This window comes from Vicia villosa, linkage group LG1 (genome assembly GCF_029867415.1).
Source record: "Vicia villosa cultivar HV-30 ecotype Madison, WI linkage group LG1, Vvil1.0, whole genome shotgun sequence".
Classification (NCBI taxonomy): domain Eukaryota; kingdom Viridiplantae; phylum Streptophyta; class Magnoliopsida; order Fabales; family Fabaceae; genus Vicia; species Vicia villosa.
Window position 1 is genome coordinate 247,367,326 of NC_081180.1, and position 26,764 is coordinate 247,394,089.

Here is a 26,764-nt window from a genome sequence, read left to right on the forward strand (position 1 = left end):
GAAGATGCAATCACGCAAAGGTATCAGCGGCAAGTATGGCGACGACGGAGACAATCTTATCTGTTAGAAGAATTGAGAAGAAACTTTTTGCTTTTTACAAGAGAGATTTCATATACATTAAAATCATTGTACATAGAAGCAGACCATTACCAAATATATAAACCATTGAAATCAAATACTGTAAAAACTTTATATAAAAGTATACATATTTTTAAAGTGAAATTTCTAAAACATGAATATTACTCTTTTCTCATTTCATGTAAACAAATTCATATTGTCATGAACTCAGAGTATAAAAAACATGAACTATAATACTATACAACAACTACTATACTAGCTAACTAATAAATACCATGAACTCAAAGTATACAAAACACGAACTAATTAAGCCAAAGGTTATTTACCATTTCCAAGTAACAAACATAAACTAAACATGCAAATAAACAAGAATTCAAAGTATGAAAAAGTACTTAGAGATTAAAATTGGTAGCTAAGATCAATAATAGAAATCAAAATAAAGTGTTTGATGTAGATATCAAGACTTGTAGATAGATGAAATTGACTCCTCAATTTCTCTGAAAAATTTATAATAAATTGAAGGTTGAGAAACTCAATAAATGAGGGTTTGAATTGATTTTCACTTTTGTTCCCATTTGCGAAATTTGAAAACACAATGTTAACAAGTAAATAAAAATAAATTGACACAATTATTTTTATCCTGGTTCACTGCTAATGAAGCTACTCCATTCCACCTACCCGGTGAGTTGTCTTAGACAAAGACTTAATCCATTAATCATCAACATGATTACAACCCTTAAGCAACCTGCTTAGTCCTCTGAAGCATTCAAGTTATTCACTCTAGGCGCTTGAGGAAATATCACCTTTAGAAAAAAGATTTTTTTCATGTGTACAATATATGCTTTTGTACAAGTTGTTTATACAAATTAAAGTACATAAACACCTAAGTGTTTTTAGCAAGATTTGAACAACATCTCCTTGCTTTCTAAAACAAAACTAATATTCTGATTAGTCTTCTTGAGATTTGCATCATACCAGCTCCGGTTTTGAATTTCATAAAAGCTTTCTTATGTGAGCACTACGACTTCTTATCATTCAGATTTTAGATTCTTCCTTGAGCTCATTTATTAAGCTTTAATGCTTCTTCCAGTTTGACCAGTAATTTCAACTAAGCTACTATGCTTCACTTATAGATGTTTCACTTGACTAGCTTCACTTGGCTTTAGCATGTTGCATCGTTGTACACACACATAGAAATTTCGACCTTAACTTCTTCTTCTTTGAGCCAAAAATTTTCTTCAAACTGTATTTGGATTAGTTAATTTAGTTTCAGTTTGCATGAGCATTTCATCAACACTTTGGCCTTGCCTAGTAGCACCCGGCTAATGGCATACTCACCAACAACTCCTCAAGCTTTTAAATCTTCAATTTATATAGCTTGAGAGATAGATCTGTTGAAGGGAAATCTTGGAAACATCAAATAATTCGATTAATCATTTAATTAATTATTTTTGAATTAGTAGATGAATTATGAAGTGAATGTGAAACATCAGACTTTAAATAATCTTATTGGGATTTAATTATTTAATTATCGGTGGTGAAATAATGAAGTAATTATTTAACTGGACTTGTATTGAGTTGGTTGAAGTAAGAGTGTGAGGTGTGAATACTAGGCCCAATGATATAATAGTATTATTTGGTTAAGTGGAATTATAAGAAAAATAAGAAGTATCAGTAAGGGTTTTCTTTTGGAAGTTCTAGTAGAGAAAAAAGAAACAAGGGTTTTGGAAGAGGAACGTGGAGGTTTTTGTGAAGAGGGAAAAATTGCAGAAGAGAAGCAAGTATTGGAATCTACAGCGAACTCGGATACGACCAGAAATTGTAGAGCGGTCTCCAATCCAAGGTAAGGGTGTGGTTCAAACTCTATAATCGGGATTATGATGAATGATATGTGGGACTTTTGGTGTTGAAATTTCTATTGTGTTTGATGTTGTTGTTGCCTGTGTTAATGTTGATTGTTGTGATATTTGTCTGAAATCGATAAGGAAAATTGATTCTGTTCTATCAAATTAAATGTTGTTACAAAAGAAAATTGTACGTGTCGAAGTAATATAAATTGCAGGTTATGAAATAATGATTGATATATAAATGGATCGATGAAATTATGGTTGAAACTAGATTCCGGGAAGAAGAAGAAAAAAAGGAGAGAATTCTGGGAAGAAGAAATAACAGTGTGGCGGGGGCCACCAAGCTAAGGGGTGGGAGCCCCTGGTACAAGAAAAGGGGGATGGGCGCCCCATGTTCTAATCCACTTCCATGATTTTTTGTTTCCTTAATTACCTTCAGTTTAATTAAAATAATAGGTACCAGAATATGATTAGCCGGTAGCATACTTGAGTATGAATTAGCGATTAAAACTTGAGTTTTGTTTCGGTAGTAATAATAATTATCAGACTGAATTAAAATAGCAGAAGAATATATATATATATATATATATATATATATATATATATATATATATATATATATATATATATATATATATATATATATATATATATATCTTAGCTGGTAGTCTAATGTGGAATTTTGATAGAAAAACAAATTGTTTAGAAGCAGAATTATTGTGACATTAGGATAATGATAAATACCAGATTTTGGTAGCATAAGCAATTGTTAATGACAGGGAATTAGTAGCAGTAATAAAGAAGTGATGAAAACAAAACCACATAGGATATTATTAACTTTCTCCGATAAACGAATAAACCGGTTTGGGATGAAAATTGTTCGAATAATCACAGAACGCGTGTAGGTCATTTTGGTTGAATTTTATGTGTGAATATTTGTCAAATTATGTGAAATTGCAGGTGATGTGAGTTGGATGAATTGCCCCCGTTTAATGGCAAGATAGTTTTATAGGCTTTATAGCCAGCGTTATTTGTCGTTGTATCATTTGTGATGATTTGTAATTGTTGTTGATTTGTTGTTGTTCTTGATTCGTTGTCGTTAATTTGTTGTTGTGATGTGTTGATACAAATTTGTAGGCCTATGGCTAGTGACCATGTGATGCTATTATTCTGTTAATATTGAGAAGTGTAGGAATTATTGTGACGATTGATTACCTCTATTTATTGGTAATGAAGGTGATATAGGCGTATGCCTCATGACGAGTTTGTTGTGATTGTGTATGTGATGTTGCATTCATTGAGTCCGATACATTTGGATTTTAGTGACGGCATGGATTGACAAACAGTGACGAAGGCTTATGCCTGTTTGATGCCTCTATAAATTGGCAATTAGCAATGGGGGCTAAAGCCCTGGGTACCAGATGCACGTGCATTGTTAGTGTCGCATTTCAGATGACTTCCAAGAAATTGAAACCTTCCAGAAGTACTTTTCCTTTCAATTCTATCTCCAGCATAGTCAGCATCACAGAATCCTACTAAGTTGTAATCTTTGGATCTTCTCATCCTTACCCAGTACACAAGTTGGATGCATAGGAGTTTTGGCTTCTTTGCTTTCAGAAAGATTTAACTTCTTCAGAAGTTCTTTCACATACTTCGTTTGATGAACATAGGTTCCATCGGAAGTTTGGTTGATTTGAATCCCAAGGAAATACTTGAGTTCTCCCATCATGCTCATTTCAAATTCAGCCTGCATAGACTCAGCAAACTCCTTTCCAAGTGTAGCATTAGATGTTCCAAAGATAATATCATCAACATATATTTGACAAATTAAAATATCCTTTTTAAATGTTTTACAAAAGAGAGTAGTGTCCACTTTTCCTCTAGTGAAACCATTTTCCAGAAGGAAAGAACTCAAACGTTCATACCAAGCTCTGGGAGCTTGCTTCAATCCGTATAATGATTTCTTTAATTTAAAAACATGATTTGGAGACTTAGAGTCTTCAAAACCAGGAGGTTGGTGAACATAAACTTCTTCATCTATATAACCATTTAAGAAGGCACTCTTGACATCCATCTGATAAAGAGTGATGTTGTGTTGAGTGGCAAAAGAAATTAATAGACGAATAGATTCTAACCTGGCCACTGGTGCAAAGGTTTATGTATAATCAATCCCTTCTTGCTGACTATAACCCTGAGCAACCAGTCTGGATTTGTTTCTTACAACTTCACCTTTCTCACTTAGCTTGTTTCTGAAAACCCACTTAGTACCGATGATGTTAAATCCTTTTGGTCTAGGAACCAAGTCCCATACATCATTCCTTGTAAACTGATTTAGTTCTTCTTGCATGGCAATTATCCAGTCTGGATCTTCTAGAGCTTGATCAACAGAAGTTGGCTCGATCAAAGAAACAAGACCTAATTGACATTCTGCATTGTTCTTAAGGAATGCCCTTGTTCTGATGGGATCATCTTTCTTTCCAAGGATCACATCTTCTGAATGAGCTGAGGCAAGTCTAGGTGATCTTCTGATAGTTGGTTCTTCAGAAATCCTAAGATTCTCTAAAGATGCAGCAACTTGATCTTCTGATCCATTGCTTCTGAGACTGCCAGCTTCTGCAGCATTGCTTCTTGGTTCTACTGCTTCTGATATATCAATATCAAAATCTGCAAAATTCTCAAACTGCTTTGGTTTTTCAAGACCAAGCTTATCATCAAACCTGATATTGATTGATTCTTCTACAACCAATGTTTCAGTATTGTATACTCTGTAGCCTTTTGAGCGTTCAGAATATCCAAGAAGGAAACACTTTTGTGCTTTAGAATCAAACTTACCAAGATGATCTTTAGTATTCAGAATAAAACATACACATCCAAAAGGATGAAAATATGAAATGTTGGGCTTTCTGTTCTTCCACAATTCATAAGGAGTCTTATTTAGAATAGGTCTGATAGAGATTCTATTCTGAATATAGCATGCAGTGTTAATTGCTTCTGCCCAGAAATGCTTAGCCATATTGGTTTCATTTATCATGGTTCTGGCCATTTCTTGTAGAGTCCTATTCTTTCGCTCTACAACTCCATTCTAGGGCAAGAGAAATCATGGGCAATACCATTTTCTTTGAAGAATTCCTCAAAGAATCAGTTCTCAAATTCGCCACCATGATCACTTCTGACCTTTATGATTTTACACTCTTTCTCAGATTGAATCTGAGTGCAGAATTCAAAGAATACTGAATGTGACTCATCTTTGTGTTTCAAGAACTTTACCCATGTCCAGCGGCTATAATCATCAACGATGACTAATCCATATTTCTTCCCTCTAATAGATGCTGTTTTGACTGGGCCAAACAGATCAATGTGCAAGAGTTCTAACGGCCTTAAGGAAGAAACAACATTCTTAGACTTGAATGCAAGTCTGGAGAACTTGCCCTTCTGACATGCTTCACAAAGAGCATCTGATTTGTATTTCAGATTTGGGAGTCCTCTGACCAGATTTAGTTTGTTAATCTGAGAAATCTTTCTCAAACTAGCATGTCCTAATCTTCTGTGCCAGACCCATTGCTCTTCAGAAACAGACATAAGACAAGTCACCTTCTGATTCTTAAGATCTTGAAGATCTGTCTTATAAACGTTGTTCTTTCTCTTGCCTGTAAATAGGATTGAGCCATCCTTCTGACTTACAGCCTTGCAAGACTTTTGATTGAAGATTATATCATAACCATTGTCACTTAATTGACTTATGGACAATAAGCTATGCTTTAATCCTTCAACAAGAAGTACATTAGTTATGGAAGGAGAGTTACCAAGACTTATGGTTCCAGAGCCAATGATTTTGCCCTTCTGATCTCCTCCAAACTTGACTTCTCCACCTGGTTTAAGCACCAGGTCTTGGAATGTAGACCTTCTTCCCGTCATGTGTCGCGAGCACCCAGAGTCCAGGTACCATGACATTTTGCTTTCTGTCCTCTTTGCCGCCAAGGATATCTGCAACAGAAATTATCTTCTCCTTAGGTACCCACATTTTCTTGGGTCCTTTCTTGTTAGTTCTCCTCAAGTTCTGATTGAACTTGGGTTTGGCAAAATATTTAACAGGAGGAACAGTATGATACTTCTTATTCTGAGTTCCATGATATTTCTTAGATTGTGTCACATGCTTCTTGGTGTGTGTTAAGTGAAAACTTTGTGCATGTGATGTGAGCCTAATATCATGAGAGTGGCCAAATTTGAATTGGTTATACAAAGGCTTGTATGATATTTTCATATTCGCCACAGATTCAAGCTTGTATGGAATTTCACCCTCATAACCAATGTCTACTCTATTGTTTCCAGACACAGCATATATCATAGAAGCTAGCTGACTTCTGCCAATACTTCTATATAGAAATTTTCTGAAGCTCAAGTCATATTCTTTCCGAATATGATTCATGCTAGGAATGGCTTTTTCTGTTTCAGAAGGAGATCCACTATTTTTGGATAGATTTAAAACTTTTTCCTTCAGTTCAGAATTTTCCAATTCCAGCTTCTCAGTTTCAAATTCAAATTGCTTCTTCAGCTTTTTGTATTTGATACTAAGATGAGCTTTGAGTTCCAGAAGTTCTGCTAAACTGGAAACTAACTCTTTTCTAGATAGTTCAGAAAATACCTCTTCAGAATCTGATTCTGATGTAGATTCTGATCCATCATCTTCTGTCGCCATCAGTGCAAAGTTTGCCTGCTCATCTTCCGAGTCTGATTCATCTTCTGACTCATCCCAGGTTGCCATAAGACTTTTCTTCTTATGAAACTTCTTCTTGGGATTTTCCTTCTGAAGTTTTGGACATTCATTCTTGTACTGTCCAGGCTCATTGCATTCATAGCACATGACCTTCTTCTTGTCAAATCTTCTGTCATCAGAAGATTCTCCACGTTCAAATCTCTTTGAACTTCTGAAGCCTCTGAACTTCCTTTGCTTGCTCTTCCAGACTTGGTTTACCCTTCTGGAGATCATGGACAGTTCATCTTCTTCTTCAGATTCTGATTCTTCAGGATCTTCTTCTCTAGCCTGAAAAGCGTTAGTGCATTTTTTGATATTTGATTTTAATGCAATAGACTTACCTTTCTTCTGAGGCTCATTTGCATCAAGTTCAATCTCATGACTCCTCAGGGCACTGATCAGCTCTTCCAAAGAAACTTCATTCAGATTCTTCGCAATCTTGAATGCAGTCACCATTGGACCCCATCTTCTGGGTAAGCTTCTGATAATCTTCTTTACATGGTCAGCCTTGGTGTAGCCTTTATCCAGAACTCTCAATCCAGCAGTCAGAGTTTGAAATCTTGAAAACATCTTTTCAATGTCTTCATCATCCTCCATCTTGAAGGCTTCATACTTCTGGATTAGAGCAAGAGCTTTGGTCTCCTTGACTTGAGCATTTCCTTCATGAGTCATTTTCAGAGACTCATATATATCATAGGTAGTTTCCCTGTTAGATATCTTCTCATACTCAGCATGAGAGATAGCATTCAGCAAAACAGTCCTACATTTATGATGATTCTTGAAAAGCTTCTTTTGATCATCATCCATTTCTTGCCTTGTAAGCTTTACGCCACTAGCATTTACTGGATGTTTGTAACCATCTATCAGAAGATCCCATAGATCAGCATCCAGACCAAGAAAGTAACTTTCCAGTTTATCTTTCCAGTATTCAAAGTTTCACCATCAAATACTGGTGGTCTAGTAAACCATTGTTACCGTTGTATTGCTCAGCAGAGCCAGATGTAGATGCAGGTGGATTTGTTGGAATTTCACCAGCCATCTTTTACTGAAGCGTTTTTCTCTTCCTGAATCTTTTCTAAACCCGGTTAAGTGCTTGCACCTTAGAACCGGCGCTCTGATACCAATTGAAGGATAGAAAAACACTTAGAAAGGGGGGGTTTGAATAAGTGTAGTTTAAAAACTTGGACGATAAAAATAAATTGCACAGTTATTTTTATCCTGGTTTGTTGTTAACTAAACTACTCCAGTCCACCCCCACGGAGTGATTTACCTCACATGAGGATTTAATCCACTAATCGCACGGATTACAATGGTTTTCCACTTAGTCCGCAACTAAGTCTTCCAGAGTATTCTGATCACAACTTGATCACTCCAGGAACAACTGCTTAGATACCCTCTAAGACTTTCTAGAGTTTCCTGATCAACACGATCACTCTAGTTACAACTGCTTAGATAACCTCTAAGTCTTCCTAGAGTATTCTGATCAACACGATCATTCTAGTTCCTTACAACTTAATGTAATCTATTAAGAGTATTACAAATGCTTCTGAAAAGCTATAATCACTACTGTGATATTTCTCTTAACGTTTAAGCTTAATCTCACTAATATATTACACCAGCAATGTGGTGAGCTTTGATGAAGATGAAGATTCTGAGCTTTGATTTGAGAAGCGTTTCAGCAAGTCTTTCAGAATAATTTTGTTCAACGTTGTTAACCTTGCTTCTCATCAGAATTTCATACTTATAGGCGTTTGAGAAGATGACCGTTGGATGCATTTAATGCTTTGCGTGTTCCGTACAGCATTGCATTTAATGTTTCACGCTTTTGTCAACTACCTCGAGCCTTGTTCACGATGTGTCTACTGACGTTGCCTTCAATAGCTTTCAACGTTCCTTTTGTCAGTCAGCGTAGCCTGCCACTTGTACTTTCTTCTGATCTGATGTTTGAATATTATATTTGAATATCATCAGAGTCAAACAGCTTGGTGCATAACATCTTCTTGTCTTCTGACCTTGAAGAGCTTCTGAGCGTGATACCATGAGAACTTCAGTGCTTCTGCTTCTGATCTCAAGTTCTTCTGATGCTTCCATAGACCCATGTTCTGATTCTGCCTTGACCATCTTCTGATGTCTTGCCAGACCATGTTCTGATGTTGCATGCCGAACCTTCTGAGACAAAGCTTCTGAGCGCTGATTTGTGCATACTCTATATATATTTCCTGAAAGGGAAATTGCAATGTATTAGAGTACCACATTATCTCACACAAAATTCATATCCTTGTTATCATCAAAACTAAGAATATTGATCAGAACAAATCTTGTTCTAACAAGTATGTTAGGTTTTATTATAAATAACATACTAGTCTTCGATCATTGCAACACAGCAAATCCTGATTTAGGGTGAGGGAGGTTATTTGTTATTCTTGTAAACTTGTCATCTTGTTTTCTAAAAGAAAGTAAAAGAATAACAGTTATAACCAATTCTTGTGTTCTTCTTCTTCCTTGTTCTTTATTCATCCCTTGTTTTATACTTTGTTCTTGGCATTGAATTCAAAACATATATGTATCCAGGCATAAAAGAATCCTAAAATGAGAAAATGTGCAAAGGGGGAGAAGACATCACCGATCAAAGATGACAGCGAGATTCAACAATTGAGATAGAAGATGCAATCACGCAAAGGTATCAGCGGCAAGTATGGCGACGACGGAGACAATCTTATCTGTTAGAAGAATTGAGAAGAAACTTTTTGCTTTTTACAAGAGAGATTTCATATACATTAAAATCATTGTACATAGAAGCAGACCATTACCAAATATATAAACCATTGAAATCAAATACTGTAAAAACTTTATATAAAAGTATACATATTTTTAAAGTGAAATTTCTAAAACATGAATATTACTCTTTTCTCATTTCATGTAAACAAATTCATATTGTCATGAACTCAGAGTATAAAAAACATGAACTAAAATACTATACAACAACTACTATACTAGCTAACTAATAAATACCATGAACTCAAAGTATACAAAACACGAACTAATTAAGCCAAAGGTTATTTACCATTTCCAAGTAACAAACATAAACTAAACATGCAAATAAACAAGAATTCAAAGTATGAAAAAGTGCTTAGAGATTAAAATTGGTAGCTAAGATCAATAATAGAAATCAAAATAAAGTGTTTGATGTAGATATCAAGACTTGTAGATAGATGAAATTGACTCCTCAATTTCTCTGAAAAATTTATAATAAATTGAAGGTTGAGAAACTCAATAAATGAGGGTTTGAATTGATTTTCACTTTTGTTCCCATTTGCGAAATTTGAAAACACAATGTTAACAAGTAAATAAAAATAAATTGACACAATTATTTTTATCCTGGTTCACTGCTAATGAAGCTACTCCATTCCACCTACCCGGTGAGTTGTCTTAGACAAAGACTTAATCCATTAATCATCAACATGATTACAACCCTTAAGCAACCTGCTTAGTCCTCTGAAGCATCCAAGTTATTCACTCTAGCCGCTTGAGGAAATATCACCTTTAGAAAAAAGATTTTTTTCATGTGTACAATATATGCTTTTGTACAAGTTGTTTATACAAATTAAAGTACATAAACACCTAAGTGTTTTTAGCAAGATTTGAACAACATCTCCTTGCTTTCTAATACAAAACTAATATTCTGATTAGTCTTCTTGAGATTTGCATCATACCAGCTCCGGTTTTGAATTTCATAAAAGCTTTCTTATGTGAGCACTACGACTTCTTATCATTCAGATTTTAGATTCTTCCCTGAGCTCATTTATTAAGCTTTAATGCTTCTTCCAGTTTGACCAGTAATTTCAACTAAGCTACTATGCTTCACTTATAGATGTTTCACTTGACTAGCTTCACTTGGCTTTAGCATGTTGCATCGTTGTACACACACATAGAAATTTCGACCTTAACTTATTCTTCTTTGAGCCAAAAATTTTCTTCAAACTGTATTTGGATTAGTTAATTTAGTTTCAGTTTGCATGAGCATTTCATCAACACTTTGGCCTTGCCTAGTAGCACCCGGCTAATGGCATACTCACCAACAACTCCTCAAGCTTTTAAATCTTCCATTTATATAGCTTGAGAGATAGATCTGTTGAAGGGAAATCTTGGAAACATCAAATAATTCGATTAATCATTTAATTAATTATTTTTGAATTAGTAGATGAATTATGAAGTGAATGTGAAACATCAGACTTTAAATAATCTTATTGGGATTTAATTATTTAATTATCGGTGGTGAAATAATGAAGTAATTATTTAACTGGACTTGTATTGAGTTGGTTGAAGTAAGAGTGTGAGGTGTGAATACTAGGCCCAATGATATAATAGTATTATTTGGTTAAGTGGAATTATAAGAAAAATAAGAAGTATCAGTAAGGGTTTTCTTTTGGAAGTTCTAGTAGAGGAAAAAGAAACAAGGGTTTTGGAAGAGGAACGTGGAGGTTTTTGTGAAGAGGGAAAAATTGCAGAAGAGAATCAAGTATTGGAATCTACAGCGAACTCGGATACGACCGGAAATTGTAGAGCGGTCTCCAATCCAAGGTAAGGGTGTGCTTCAAACTCTATAATCGGGATTATGATGAATGATATGTGGGACTTTTGGTGTTGAAATTTCTATTGTGTTTGATGTTGTTGTTGCCTGTGTTAATGTTGATTGTTGTGATATTTGTCTGAAATCGATAAGGAAAATTGATTCTGTTCTATCAAATTAAATGTTGTTACAAAAGAAAATTGTATGTGTCGAAGTAATATAAATTGCAGGTTATGAAATAATGATTGATATATAAATGGATCGATGAAATTATGGTTGAAACTAGATTCCGGGAAGAAGAAGAAAAAAAGGAGAGAATTCTGGGAAGAAGAAATAACAGTGTGGCGGGGGCCACCAAGCTAAGGGGTGGGAGCCCCTGGTACAAGAAAAGGGGGATGGGCGCCCCTGGTACAAGAAAAAAGGGAATGGGCGCCCCATGTTCTAATCCACTTCCATGATTTTTTGTTTCCTTAATTACCTTCAGTTTAATTAAAATAATAGGTACCAGAATATGATTAGCCGGTAGCATACTTGAGTATGAATTAGCGATTAAAACTTGAGTTTTGTTTCGGTAGTAATAATAATGATCAGACTGAATTAAAATAGCAGAAGAATATATATATATATATATATATATATATATATATATATATATATATATATATATATATATATATATATATATATATATATATATATATATATATATATATATCTTAGCTGGTAGTCTAATGTGGAATTTTGACAGAAAAACAAATTGTTTAGAAGCAGAATTATTGTGACATTAGGATAATGATAAATACCAGATTTTGGTAGCATAAGCAATTGTTAATGACAGGGAATTAGTAGCAGTAATAAAGAAGTGATGAAAACAAAACCACATAGGATATTATTAACTTTCTCCGATAAACGAATAAACCGGTTTGGGATGAAAATTGTTCGAATAATCACAGAACGCGTGTAGGTCATTTTGGTTGAATTTTATGTGTGAATATTTGTCAAATTATGTGAAATTGAAGGTGATGTGAGTTGGATGAATTGCCCCCGTTTAATGGCAAGATAGTTTTATAGGCTTTATAGCCAGCGTTATTTGTCGTTGTATCATTTGTGATGATTTGTAATTGTTGTTGATTTGTTGTTGTTCTTGATTCGTTGTCGTTAATTTGTTGTTGTGATGTGTTGATACAAATTTGTAGGCCTATGGCTAGTGACCATGTGATGCTATTATTCTGTTAATATTGAGAAGTGTAGGAATTATTGTGACGATTGATTACCTCTATTTATTGGTAATGAAGGTGATATAGGCGTATGCCTCATGACGAGTTTGTTGTGATTGTGTATGTGATGTTGCATTCATTGAGTCCGATACATTTGGATTTTAGTGACGGCATGGATTGACAAACAGTGATGAAGGCTTATGCCTGTTTGATGCCTCTATAAATTGGCAATTAGCAATGGGGGCTAAAGCCCTGGGTACCAGATGCACGTGCATTGTTAGTGTCGCATTTTATATTGCATGAGTGTGAATTGAATTATGAATTTAGGTGAAGTGCCATGACTTGAAATATGAATTTATGTGAAGTGTCGTGACTTGAATTATGAATTTATGCGAAGTATTGTGACTTGTATTGTGAATTGTGATGTTGGTGCTGTGAAGTGGTGATTTTAATTAATCAAATTCTAATATATATATTGTTTATCATACACCTGTTTATGTAGTTCAAAATCTTACCCCTTTTGTTTGAATGTTACCCCATATGTTGGTAACGCACAGGTTAAGAAGATTAGTGCGCTTTCAGAATGGATTGGAAGATGTTAATCTTCTGCTATTTACTTCGAGTCGGGTCATGCTCTGATATGTAACACTCGGGATGGGATGAACGATAATTGCTTAGTTGTTGCATTCGTTTTGCATTGCTGAGTTTTAAGTTGAATTTTAAGAAGTACCATGATGTTTTCAAGTTGTTTTAGTTGAACAAGATGTTATGTTATTTAAAATTGAATGTTGTGATTCCGCTGCTGTTACCCTAGGATTTCGACTTACCGATAAATGGGCAACTGGGGCTCAAAATTGGTAATTGGGCCTCAATTTGGTAAAAAGGGCCTAAATTGGTAATTGGGCCTCGATCAAAGATCTACATTGCCATTTGGGTTGAAGCGGTTCGACTAAGTAATGCTTAGTAGTCGAAGCTGTTCGACTAGGAAGATTATCAGAGGCTTCAGCGTTCGACCAAAAGTATGCGAAGACTTAAGAATTTTGCTGCAGAAACTGAAGTGGAAGTCGAGAGGTATTAGAAGTTAAGAGGCAGTTTCAAGCAGTTTTCTGGCAGTTCTCACAGGACGCATGGAGGTCTCACAATTGAAGATCTTGCATGTCGAAGACACGTGTTGACTGATAACCAGTCGACCGTTAGTAGTAGTTATTTTATTTTTACTATTTAAGCAAGTTCCATAGGAATAGTTAGGGGTCCGCATTTTCTACATAAACACAAGTAAACTCAAATCTCTGCGCAATAATGAGTAACGAGTGCAACTTTGGAATGTACGTATGCGTACCAGTTTAATTAATGCAATCATTTTACATTACATTTCATCTTTCTGTGCACATTTACTGCCTTTTTATTGCTTTGATTTACTTTAAAGCCTTTAATTTCAGTGTTTACTTTTACTTTAAAGTCACTATTTGCATTTAATACAAACCAGATACACATAATATAACAAAATAAAGCAATTAGTCCTGGAGTAATCTAGTTGACTCCGCAAAAGTAACCTTTAAAAAGGAAACTAGCGCTTGTCGACGGTCGAACATATTGCTAGGTTCCAGACAGAGGCTGGAGAAATAGCAAACAATGAAAATCTAAAGATGAAGTATTTTCCAAGTTCTTTAACAAAAAATGCATTTACTTGGTTCACGACTTTATCTCCCCAATCTCTGTTCTCATGGAACCAATTGGAACGATTGTTTCATGAACAATTTTATATGGGACAGTCGAAAATTAGTTTGAAAGAATTGGCTGGATTTAGGCGAAAGGGTACAGAACCAGTCGATGACTATCTAAACCGTTTTAGGTTACTGAAAGCTAGATGTTTTACACAAATTCCTGAACATGAGTTAGTCGAAATGGCTGCAGGTGGGTTAGATTATTCCATAAGGAAGAAATTAGACACCCAACATTTGAGAGATATGGCACAACTGGCAGATAGAGTACGCCAGGTCGAAAGGCTAAAAGCTGAAAAAGCCAGAGCTAGTAAATATCATAAGAAAGAAAAAATAGCTTATGTTACTACAAGTAAGTTCGACTCTAATAGCGACAGTGAATAGGAAGAGGGAGAGGTCAACGTGGCTGAATTAAAGCCAGGGCCACCATATATCTGTAAATTGCTCAAGCCCTCAAAAGATAAAAATCTGATTGAAAGTAAAAATGAAAATTTTTCTAGTAAAACGTATTCATTTGATATAACAAAATGTGATGAAATATTTGATTTGTTGGTTTCTGACGGACAAGTCTTAGTACCCCCAGGACTTAAAAATCCTCCTCTTGAACAAAGAAAAAAAGAGGATTTTGTAAATTTCATAATTTCTTGGGTCATAAAACTTCTCAATGTGTCCTTTTCAGGGAGTTGGTGCAAAAAGCTTTGAAAGAAGGAAGGTTATAGTTTGGAGAAAAGCCAAAGTCATCAATGCAAGTCGATACTGATCCTTTGCAAGTCGAAGAGGCTCACTATACTGAGCTTGCTGATGTGATGATGGTCAAGACTACTGATGGTTTCGTTAGAAAGCAAAACGGCGCTACTGATGGCAAAGTTTTGAACATGGTTTATCTTGAACCAAAAGAAAGTCTTTTGAAATTCCTTGAGAGATGCCACAATAACAACTCTCAAGTTGGATTATGCCCAAGGTGTGATGCTGTTTTCAATGTCGATGTTGTAAACAAAGTGAGGTTCGACCCTCGTCGAGGCAAGAATCGTCAATTCATGTATACAGGAGAAAACAGTGGTCGAAGGGCTGGAGAATACAGGAAGTTGTTTGAAAAACCAAGGACTTTCCGTCCCAAAATGGATGTTCCTGAAGACAAATGGGTGAAACCCATTAACTTCAGAGGTAAACGCCTAAAATGGCAGATTCAAGGCGATGGAACCAATGCTGAAGGTTCTTGGACAGATAGTGGATCTAAAAGAAAGGATTACATATCTCCAAACTACAAAGGAAAGAACCCCATGACTCGAACGCAGTGGAGGCGTTACCAAAGAAGCCACAAGAATGGACAAGAAGGTTCGAAAATGGTACAGGCAGGATTTTCTCACTATCAGTCAAAACCTTTTCACATGAAGTTGACTGAGGAGCAGGCTAAAATAGAAAATGAAAGATTAGCTGTTGGGATGATCCTAGGAAAGAAACTGATTAAAGAATTGGTTGACGATGATGCTCCGGTCCTCAATACAGAAAAAGAGCCTGAGTATTCTCCACTGTCGGACGAAGAGGTCGATGACAACTTTGACATAGAGACAGATGAGTTGCTAATCGATTGTGGAATTGTCTCTGTACTTCCAGCGGAGTTCGACAGAGTATCTGAGGTATCTGAGAACGAAGATGATTTTCTTCCTGACGAGAATGTGGAAGAAACACCTGTCTGTTACTATGTAATGGGAAAAGGAGTGGTAGAAGAGCAAAAGGTTGTGTTTGAGAGGCCAGGTCGAGGAATGATGTATCATTTGAAACCTTTGTTCATAAGGGCGAAAGTGGATGGCATTCCAATAAACAAAGTGTTTGTCGATGGTGGGGCTGCTGTAAACTTAATGCCCCATTCCTCACTCCAGAAAGTAGGAAAGTCTGATAAAGACTTAAGACCCCATAATATGGTATTGTCGAATTATGAGGGCAAGACAAGTGGAATACTTGGAGTAATTCAAGTAAAACTAGCTGTTGGTTCGTCTGTCAGGTCAACCGTCTTCATGGTGATTGCATCTCAGGCGAATTTTAAACTACTGTTGGGTCGAGAATGGATCAATGATTTTGGGGCAGTTCCTTCCACCTTACATCAGCGTGTGGCCATTTGGAGACCATATGGTATAGTGGAGAATATTGAAGCTGACCAAAGTTATTACAAAACTGAAAGTGGTCGCAGACACTTCGACCAGCATTTGGCAAATGTAGCTCCTTGCTACAAAGCAGAAGATGTATATCCTTCTGATGAAAGTGTGTCTAAGTATCTGAACTTAGACCCAAATTATGGTTTTATTTGGAATAAAGAAGATCCTAATGAACCATTGAACCATGAAAGTCCTCCAGAACAGAGGACAACGGTCAAAGACGATGACCACTGAGTCAAAATACCTGGCTCGAATAACGGCTTATTTGGCCGAAAACAAAGAAAGAGCGGCTTTAGAAGCTGAATTAGAGAAATACATGGCTATTGAGGCCATGATGATGGTAAAAAATGAAAACAATCAAGAAGTCGATCACCAAGTCGAACGACTCGACGGGATATACGATGACGAACCTTTAGGTTTCGAAATGGATCCATCGGGATCGATAAAAAGGATGCAAGCTCAAGACCCTCTTGAGGAAATTGATTTAGGTGATGGAATCATTAAAAGGCCTACTTATGTAAGTACAAGGCTTACAAGTGACCTAAAGACTAAGTTGATTCGACTTTTGAAAGAATACAAATATTGTTTTGCATGGGATTACAATGAAATGTCTGGTTTAAGTCGACATGTGGTGGAGCATCGACTACCATTAAACCCAGGGAAGAAACCTATCAAGCAGCTTCCTAGGAGATTTGCGCCAGAGGTTATGGAAAAAATCAAAATAGAAATTGAAAGATTGCTGAAAAGCAAGTTTATTCGAACTGCGAGGTATGTCGAATGGTTAGCTAATATAGTGCCTGTCATAAAGAAGAATGGTAGCCTTCGTGTATGCATAGATTTCAGAGATTTAAATAAGGCTACTCCTAAAGATGAATATCCCATGCCGGTTGCTGAAATGTTAGTCGACTCTGCAGCCGGATTTGAATACCTCAGTTTATTGGATGGATATTCAGGTTATAACCAAATTTTTATAGCTGACGAAGATGTACCTAAGACGACGTTTCGATTCCCAGGTGCTTTAGGAACTTATGAATGGGTAGTAATGCCTTTTGGTTTAAAAAATGCTGGAGCTACATACCAACGAGCCATGAATTCCATGTTTCATGATTTTATTGACAAGTTTATGCAGGTTTATATTGAAGATATTGTAATAAAATCTAACTCTGAAAATGGTTACTTAGACCATCTTCGACAATCTTTTGAACGAATGAGGAAATATGGACTCAAAATGAACCCTTTAAAATGTGCTTTTGGTGTACATGCAGGGGATTTCCTGGGCTTCGTGGTTCACAAGAAAGGCATTGAGATAAACCAAAATAAGACGAAAGCAATCTTGGAGCTAAAGGCGCCAGAAACAAAGAAACAACTCCAGTCATTGTTGGGGAAAATTAATTTCTTGAGAAGATTTATCTCAAATCTAAGTGGCAAAACGAAGATCTTTTCACCACTTGTGAAGCTCAAGAACCAAGATCAATTCAAATGGGAGCAAGAACATCAACAGGCATTCGACCAAATAAAAGCTTATTTAACTAAGCCTCCTATTTTGTTACCCCCCAATAGGACAAAAAGTATGAAATTTTACATAGCTGCATCAGGCTCGACAATTGGGAGTATGTTGGCCCAAGAAGATGATAATGGCGTCAAAAGAGCTATATATTATCTAAGTCGAACCCTAGTAGATGCTGAAACTAGGTATAATGATATTGAAAAATTATGCTTATGCTTGTATTTTTCATGTAACAAACTTAAGCAATATATAAAGCCTGTTGATGTGTATGTGTCCTCTCATTTTGATATTATTAAACATATGTTGTCTAAACCAATTTTGCATAGTGGAATTGGTAAGTGGGCCTTAGCGCTAACTGAGTTTTCCTTGACATATGTTCCTTTAAAAGCTATGAAAGGACAAGTTGTGGCTGATTTTATAGTCGACCATGGGTTAGTCGAATTGTCTGTAAATCAAGTCGAACGAACTAACTGGAAACTTTTTTTTGATGGTTCTAGTCACAAAAATGGTTCAGGCATTGGAGTCTTGATTATTTCTCCCAAAGGACTTCCAACAAAGTTCCATTACAAAATGAAAGAAGTATGCTCTAACAATGAGGTCGAATATGAAGCCTTGATAACTGGTTTGAAGGCCTTAATAGATTTAGGGGCAAAACGAGTTGAGATTCGAGGCAACTCTGAGCTAGTGATTCGACAAATCAAAAAAAAGTATAAATGCATCAAAGAAAATCTAATAATGTATTATGCAATTGTGATACGCTTATTAGAAATATTCGAACATGTTGAGATCTTGCATGTACCAAGATCTAACAATTACATTGCCAATGAATTGGCACAAATTGCTTCTGGGTATAGAGTGTCTAAAGACAAGTTAGAAGATATGGTCGAGATCAAGAACAAAGAAACCCATGAAGTATTAGACAAATTAGGTCAATTGTTGACGTCAAAATTCGAGGGGGTAGATGATAATGTTGAAAGTAGAGATTTATATGCCTTGGAAATTTTTGCCATCGACAATATGACTGATGCTGATTGGAGAAACCCATTGGTCCAATACCTAAATAATCCAGTCGGAGGGACTGATCGAAAGATTAAATACAGAGCTCTAAACTATGTGATATTAGGAAATGATTTATACAAGAAAACAGCTGAGGGTGTATTGTTGAAATGCTTAAGTGAAGCTGAAGCGTATTTGGCTGTGTCAGAGGTTCATTATGGTGTTTGTGGAGCTCATCAATCAGGCCATAAGATGAAATGGTTGTTGTTTAGACAAGGTTTATATTGGCCAACAATGCTAAAAGACTGTATTGAATATGCAAGAGGATGCCAAGAGTGCCAGAAATTTTCAGGCATTCAACATGTTCCAGCCAGTGAATTGCATGCCATTGTCAAACCTTGGCCTTTTAGAGGATAGGATTTGAATTTAATAGGAGAAATCAAACCTGCATCTTCTAAGCAAATAATATTCATTTTAGTAGGAATAGATTATTTTACTAAATGGATAGAGGCAATCCCACTAGTTAATGCTGATCAAGAAGCAGTGATTAATTTCATACAAAAACACATTATCTACAGATATGGGATTCCAGAAACTATTACTACTGATCAAGGATCAATTTTTGTTGGTCGAAAAATGCAAGCTTTTGCAGCAGAGACAGGATTTAAATTGCTAACATCCACTCCATATTACGCCCAAGAAAATGGTCAGGTCGAAGCTGCTAATAAAGTTATTATAAATTTAATAAAGAAGCATGTGGGAAAAAAGCCAAGAAATTGGCATCAAACGCTCGACCAAATCCTTTGGGCTTGTCCAACGTCACCAAAGGAAGCAATAAAAACTACCCCATTTCGTTTGACATTTGGGCATGATGTTGTATTGCCTGCAGAAATTCACCTACAGTCAACAAGAATTCAACGACAAAACAGTCTTTTGTCTGACGAATACTAGAATATGATGTTAGATGAGTTAGTAGAATTAGATGAAGAAAGGCTAATAGCGCTGGATAGGTTAATAAGACAAAAGGAAAAAGTAGCGAAGGCCTACAACAAGAAAGTCAAAGAGAAGACATTCATGGTAGGTAATTATGTATGGAAAGTTATTTTACCCATGGATCAAAGGAATAAGTTATTGGGTAAATGGTCCCCAAGTTGGGAAGGACCGTTTAAAATTTTGCAAGTGTTTTCAAACAATGCATATGAAATTGAAGAACTAAATTCAGATGGTCGAATCTTGAGGATAAATGGTAAATATTTGAAAAAATATAAACCCATACTTCAAGAAATTCACATAAGAGAATAAAAAACTAAGAGGTTATATGAAAATGGCTAAAAACTTGGCCAGTCATTACAAAAAGTTCCTTCATAAAATGCGCAGTCATTACAAAAAAAAAAATATCTAAAGCCACTAAAATATCCAATATTAGTTAACTCTTCGGTCGATGTCTTCCAAGGATAATAGAGGCAGACTTTCGGCTTCGAACATATCCATACGTCCGGCCTTGCGCATTCTCCTCACCACACCTTGCCTGAGAAATAGGTAGGATAAAAATATTCCATAAGGAAGACAAGTCACCATTCCTTGACGAGAGGCCGTCAAAGAGACAACTTCCACGAGCTGCTTAAAAATCAATAGAGGAAAGTTGATTTTCTTCCCCTGAAGGGCACAGGAAATGAATTCCAAGTCTTCCACCATGATGCTATTTTCATCATGGTTGCGTGGACGAAAGTTGCCCACCAAAAGTTGGTGCCAAATTTTGATTACTTTGGCACAAAAGGGGTCATTATCCATGAGATCCTTTAACATATTAGAAGTGTTCATGCCGAAAATGTTGTCACCAAAAGTTTCACCGGTATTGCTGCATTTCAACAAATCAGAGATTGCTGAAGGAGTGATGATGACATGAGCCCCTCGAATGTTGGAGGTTATAGTAGTTCTCCCTTCTGGATCTATGCGCAAAGATGCAAATCTCCAAAATTCAATCAGCATGCAGGGATAGATGTTACCATCTAAAATTTCAGGATAAAATTCAAGTCCTTGGCTAGCATAAAGAGCACGAACATTGATGTGGTTCGCATCAAACTCTTCTTCAGAAAGCTTAAATTCGTTCTTGATGCAGGATCTTATGTTGGCGTTTGTTAAAGGTTGTGCCATGGTTTGAAAAAGATTGAAGGATGAAAATGTTTAAGATGTTGTGCGTAGGGAAATGTAAAAAGGAAATGGAAGGAATGAGGCTATTTATAGAGAATGTGTAGTTACTTCAGCAAGACAAATGGGGGAAAGGAAGTTAGAAAATCAAAAGTCGTATTAAATGTCTTGGAAACTGACACAAGCAAGCTGGGAGCAGTTATAGCCCACTAACCTAGCTTTTAGGTAATAATTAGTGCCTGGGAAAATAAAATGTAATCATGGCGTAATGGGAACTAACAAACGTCGAAACCCAAGGAACAACTGAAACGCCATCTTTTCTCTTTCCTAAAGTCAGTCGAAAAAAGTCGCTTGGGGGGCAATTTGTTACCCTAGGATTTCGACTTACCGATAAATGGGCAACTGGGGCTCAAAATTGGTAATTGGGCCTCAATTTGGTAAAAAGGGCCTAAATTGGTAATTGGGCCTCGATCAAAGAACTACATTGCCATTTGGGTCGAAGCGGTTCGACTAAGTAATGCTTAGTAGTCGAAGCTGTTCGACTAGGAAGATTATCAGAGGCTTCAGCGTTCGACCAAAAGTATGCGAAGACTTAAGAATTTTGCTGTAGAAACTGAAGTGGAAGTCGAGAGGTATTATAAGTTAAGAGGCAGTTTCAAGCAGTTTTCTGGCAGTTCTCACAGGACGCGTGGAGGTCTCACAATTGAAGATCTTGCATGTCGAAGACACGTGTTGACTGATAACCAGTCGACCGTTAGTAGTAGTTATTTTATTTTTACTATTTAAGCAAGTTCCATAGGAATAGTTAGGGGTCCGCATTTTCTACATAAACACAAGTAAACTCAAATCTATGCGCAATAATGAGTAACGAGTGCAACTTTGGAATGTACGTATGCGTACCAGTTTAATTAATGCAATCATTTTACATTACATTTCATCTTTCTGTGCACATTTACTACCTTTTTATTGCTTTGATTTACTTTAAAGCCTTTAATTTCAGTGTTTACTTTTACTTTAAAGTCACTATTTGCATTTAATACAAACCAGATACACATAATATAACAAAATAAAGCAATTAGTCCTGGAGTATTCTAGTTGACTCCGCAAAAGTAACCTTTAAAAAGGAAACTAGCGCTTGTTTACCATTTTTCTGGGTAAACAGCTGCATAATTAATATAAAGTTTTCTGGTTTCAAAGATTAAAGTATGATGTTATCTGTTCATCCAAATTTGATGTGTTATGTATCTATTGAAATAAAATAAGCATGTTATTTTATGATGTATGATTTAATGTGAAACGTGACTTCCCGTTTGTTTGTTAAAATTTTAGAACTCTGATTTTGATTATAATTACCGAGTAGAAATGGGGTGTTACATAAGTGGTATCAGAGCAGGCCAGTCCGTTCGGCCAAGTTGTCGAGTCTGTAGAGTTGTGTGACAATTGAATACTGTCAGCATGTTGTTCTTTAGTATGCGACGTGTGTGTGGAACACTACCGATACTTGTTTACTTTTCTAATCACTTGTATGCAGGAGTTAGTTTGAGATAAGGGGGGAGAAGATTTGCTTCTTAGATATGTTCCAATTGTAAAATGATGGCTCAGTGTACTGTTGATGGAGAGAGTGCAAGTATCATTAAAGTTTCAGTGTTTCCCGAATATGAATGTGACATAGATTCAAGGTTTCATTGTTAATCAAGTTGGAGTACCCTGACAAAGAACGATCAAGCATTGTTGATGGTTACTTCTCGAAGAATGAGGAGTAATGTAGTGGCTGTTGATATACGAGTAGGGTGCAAATCCCTGATGTTTTGGAAGTGACAAGTGGATAAGAAGGATAATTTTTGAAGTTGGAATTTAGAGCAATGTTAGAACGACGAAAGTTATTGTAGATTTTGTCATGAGATCCAGATGAGTGATTGTTAAAAGTTGATGATGTTGCCAGATGGTTATGGATCGCAAGTCATAGTTTGGAATTCAAAGAGCTAAGTATGGATTTAAAGTGTTGATGATTATACATGGAAATTTTGTTTTCGATGATGTTGTAATGTGTGTTACGGTATGACATCGGTGTTCGCAATTTCGGAAAACTTTGCAAATTCATATCTTGTGTTCTGAGTATGAGATTGATGTTCCGTTTGAACCTACAAAGAGTTAAGAATATATTCTACCCTATGAGAGTGGTTTCAAACGCGATAGATACATTTCTATGTGAAAGGAAGTTGTGGGAGTTGTAAACTTCAGAGTAAATTATTGGATTATGACGCTGTTAATGAATTCGAGTGCAACTTCTAAAAGGATGCTATTATGTGGTAACGACAGTTTATGCTTCATTATGGTTGTCAGCTATCTATTGACAAATTAAGGAACTTATCACCCTCAATCTCTTGTTGCTATCTTAATAGTATGTAAAGTGATGGATATTAGACCGTGAGGATAACCGCTTACCATATTGTGTGAAAATATGAAGAAGTGCCTGTGAAAAAGTAAAATGTATCAGATAGTGACTTAAGTTAGATAATCAGAGTTGCGCAGTTGAAGCGTGATGTGGCACAGTTGCGGTACGTGCAGGACTCGGTAGAAGTGAAAGATTGTAATATCATGATCCACGGGAATGATATTTCTTGATTTATATATTTTATTTGGTGGGTTGTGATTTAAGGATGTTGTGTCAGGACACTATGGTTTCTAGTAGGTATTTTCTAATGTTATAAGAATTGTATTGCGGAGTGTTGGTTGATGGTGAACCATGTGTATGTTTGTTGAGTTATGCGGTTGAGTTGAAGTTATAACAATTTTTTACCGTTGCTGAGATGTTGTTGTTGATTACCGTATGTTATAAGGAATGATACTCTATAATAGGATAAAGTCAAGTATGTTAGCTATGTTGATGTCAGCATAAGAGTGATACGACGAGGTGAAAGAGTTGTTGGTATTTTATTGATGAGTGACATATGTATATGGGGATGAAAATAGTGTAGGTGTTTTGGTGTTGGAAATGTTGTTAAGGTGATGATGTGATGTCGTATATCCAAGTATGAGTGCGTTATGGTTGTTGCCACCTTAAAATTTGATATGTCAAGATATCGTTGAAGTGGTAGATGCGATAGTAACCTATGTCGTGAAGATGTTGGATGACTATTATGCGTGTAGTGATCTAAGTGGTATTGAGCTGTTGTTATGTCGAGAAAGTAATGGTCAACATGTTGCCAAACGCGACTTGAGGATCGAGCATTTAGATGCGAAGTTAACGTTAAGCGTTGTAATATCGAGAGGATTTTCGAGGACAAAAATATTCTAAGTGGGGAAGAGTTGTAATGCCCCGAATAATTCGATTAATTATTTAATTAATTATTTTTGAATTAGTAGATGAATTATAAAGTGAATATGAAACATCAGACTTTAAATAATCAGTGTGTGAGATTGAAAAACATCTTATCAAGAAGGATTTCGAAGTATCTTAAGCAGACCATGATCTGATTCAAACATGGTAGGGTTATGCTCAACAAAATTCCAGGAGTGGCAGTTCTATTTGTTGAGATTGTGGCAACCTCTCTGTGTGTGCTTCTAGTATTAAGAGGTCATATGTTGATCGTTTATGAAAAAGATAAGTTCTTAGGCAAGCGTCTGTTAAAGAAAAGGAGATGAAACTTGTGGAGAATACTAGTAGTACAAATGTCAAACACAATGTTATGACATTCTACTTCTGGTGTAAGTATTTAGTGTAAGGAACAAATTTGCTATAGTGAGTGTGTTCAGCAGGATTGTTTAACAGAGGGTGCAGCTCTTGAAGATTTATAAAGATGAGTCTTATATTTTCCATTCATCATTTCAAGCTTATTCCATTGGGGAACTATAGCAACCTTCCCTAAAAATTAAGATTTAGAGCCGCCACCTATTCTACCAGGGCGAATAGGAAACCCTACGCAGTTAAGAGATTCAGGGTAAGTTATTATATTCGGGTCAAGGGAAGGTGTTAGGCACCCTTAACCCTTTCCTAAGGTTCTGAGTTTAAGGCAAGGGTTTATGACTAAATGTTAAGGTTTAATAGCTAAAGAAATGAAAAGGGACAAAATGAGATTTGAACGAATTGAGGTTTTGGGGAAGGGGACTCGCTTTGTTGCCAAGTGCCTACGTACCTCCTTATGGAGGATCAGAGTCTACGTAGTTCGTGGCAGGGTTGTACGCCTCAGAATTAGTATGAGGTGGTTTGAAGGTATTTTGAATTACCTTATCGCAGTTTTTGAAATTCGCAGCTTGCAAGGTATTTTGAATTACCTTATCGTAGTTTTGAAAATCCGTAGTTTTGTGAAAGAGATGTGTTTTAAATGTAGCGTACAACCCTGATTTTAAATATGCACTATTAATCGTAATGATCAATAAGTTTGATCACCATAATTAACGGATTAGTAAAGGATTGCTAACAATTCTAATCGATAGGTTCGATTATCACTATTAGCAAATTGAATGTATTTTAGAATTAAATTATTAATTTATCGTTACTTCTCATAATCAATAGATTTGATTAAAATAGTAACGAATTGATAGAAAGAAAAATGCTAATCATCGTAACCAATAGAATGGTTAAAACCTTTTAGCAAAATAAATGTACTTTTATTATTTTATTTCTCACCAACACGACTATTAGATATAATCAGATCGAAGAGAAAATTAAGAAATCAATTAAATAAGAATTAATATTAATATATAAATTAATTTTGTTTTTTGGATTAGATTATTTGAATTATATACAAGCTAAGTGAAAGACTAATTTTTTGTATTTTTATATTTTTAACCAAAATAAATAATCCAGCTAAGAGATATCCTAATTTAGATCTAAGTAGAATTATCCTAAAAGATTTGATTAAAAACATTTTAACTAAGATCTAATTAATACAAAGAAATAGTAATTAAAATAAAATAATTGAAAACAATTAGAAAGAAAATCACGTACCTGAAGCGCCCCATTTTTCAGTAATCTTCAGTAACATGAAAATCAATCTCTCTTATTTTATTGATTTCTTTGAGTGATTTGGTAAAACCAGTGTGGAATGATGGTTGCTTTCTGCATCTGCTTATGACAAGTTTATGGCTTTTGGTTATACTTGAGGCAAGATTCAGATTAAGAAACAAAAAAAAGGCTTAGTGATGATGACTTTAGAATGGTTTTTGACAAATCACAAAAGGTAGTAGTACTTCTATTTAAATAGGTTTTTATGGAATGGAATTGGATTCTATGAAAGAGGGGTTAGATTTTGGTATTATATAAAAGGAGTTTGACAATGATAAAAACAGTTAGTTTGTATGTACACAAAACTTATTGAAAAAACAAAAAAAGAAGTGAGGTTTGAAGAAAAGTGTATAAGGGTGTGCTGTTAGGGTCCGTTTGGTTGGAAGTAGATGGAGGGGAGGGGAGGGGAGGGGATATTTATAAAAATATGTGTTTGGTTCATTTTTTATAAGGGGAGGGGAGGGGAGGGGAGGGGAGGGGAGGGGAGCAAAATCCCTCCTAGACTCACTTTTTGCTCCCCTCCAAATTGGAGGGATTTGGAGGGGAGGGAAGATTCAATAATTAGAATTTTATGATTTTCCCTATTTTAACCTCAATTATTTTTTTAATTCCAAAATCGTCCTTATTGAATTATTAAAGACTAGATTATTTCTCTGTATTATTTCACGTTTATTTTTTTCTATTGTGCGATTGTTATTTGTGCGTTGTTGCTCTCAGGTGAATTTTTTTATTTTTTATTTTGTTGAATTTCCTTTTTGATATTAGG

At 35.7% G+C, this 26,764-nt stretch overlaps 1 protein-coding gene across 1 annotated transcript; it reads right to left on the reverse strand.

Annotated features, from left to right (window-relative positions):
- Nucleotides 1–2,598: 2,598 nt before the first annotated feature.
- Nucleotides 2,599–26,265, reverse strand: LOC131645090 (uncharacterized). Its single transcript, XM_058915750.1, has 2 exons — nucleotides 25,942–26,265; nucleotides 2,599–9,398 (listed from the first exon to the last, which is right to left on the reverse strand). Exon 2 carries the CDS (start codon nucleotides 7,483–7,485, stop codon nucleotides 5,800–5,802), a length of 1,686 nt encoding a protein of 561 aa, XP_058771733.1. The 5' UTR covers nucleotides 7,486–9,398; nucleotides 25,942–26,265; the 3' UTR covers nucleotides 2,599–5,799.
- Nucleotides 26,266–26,764: the final 499 nt, after the last annotated feature.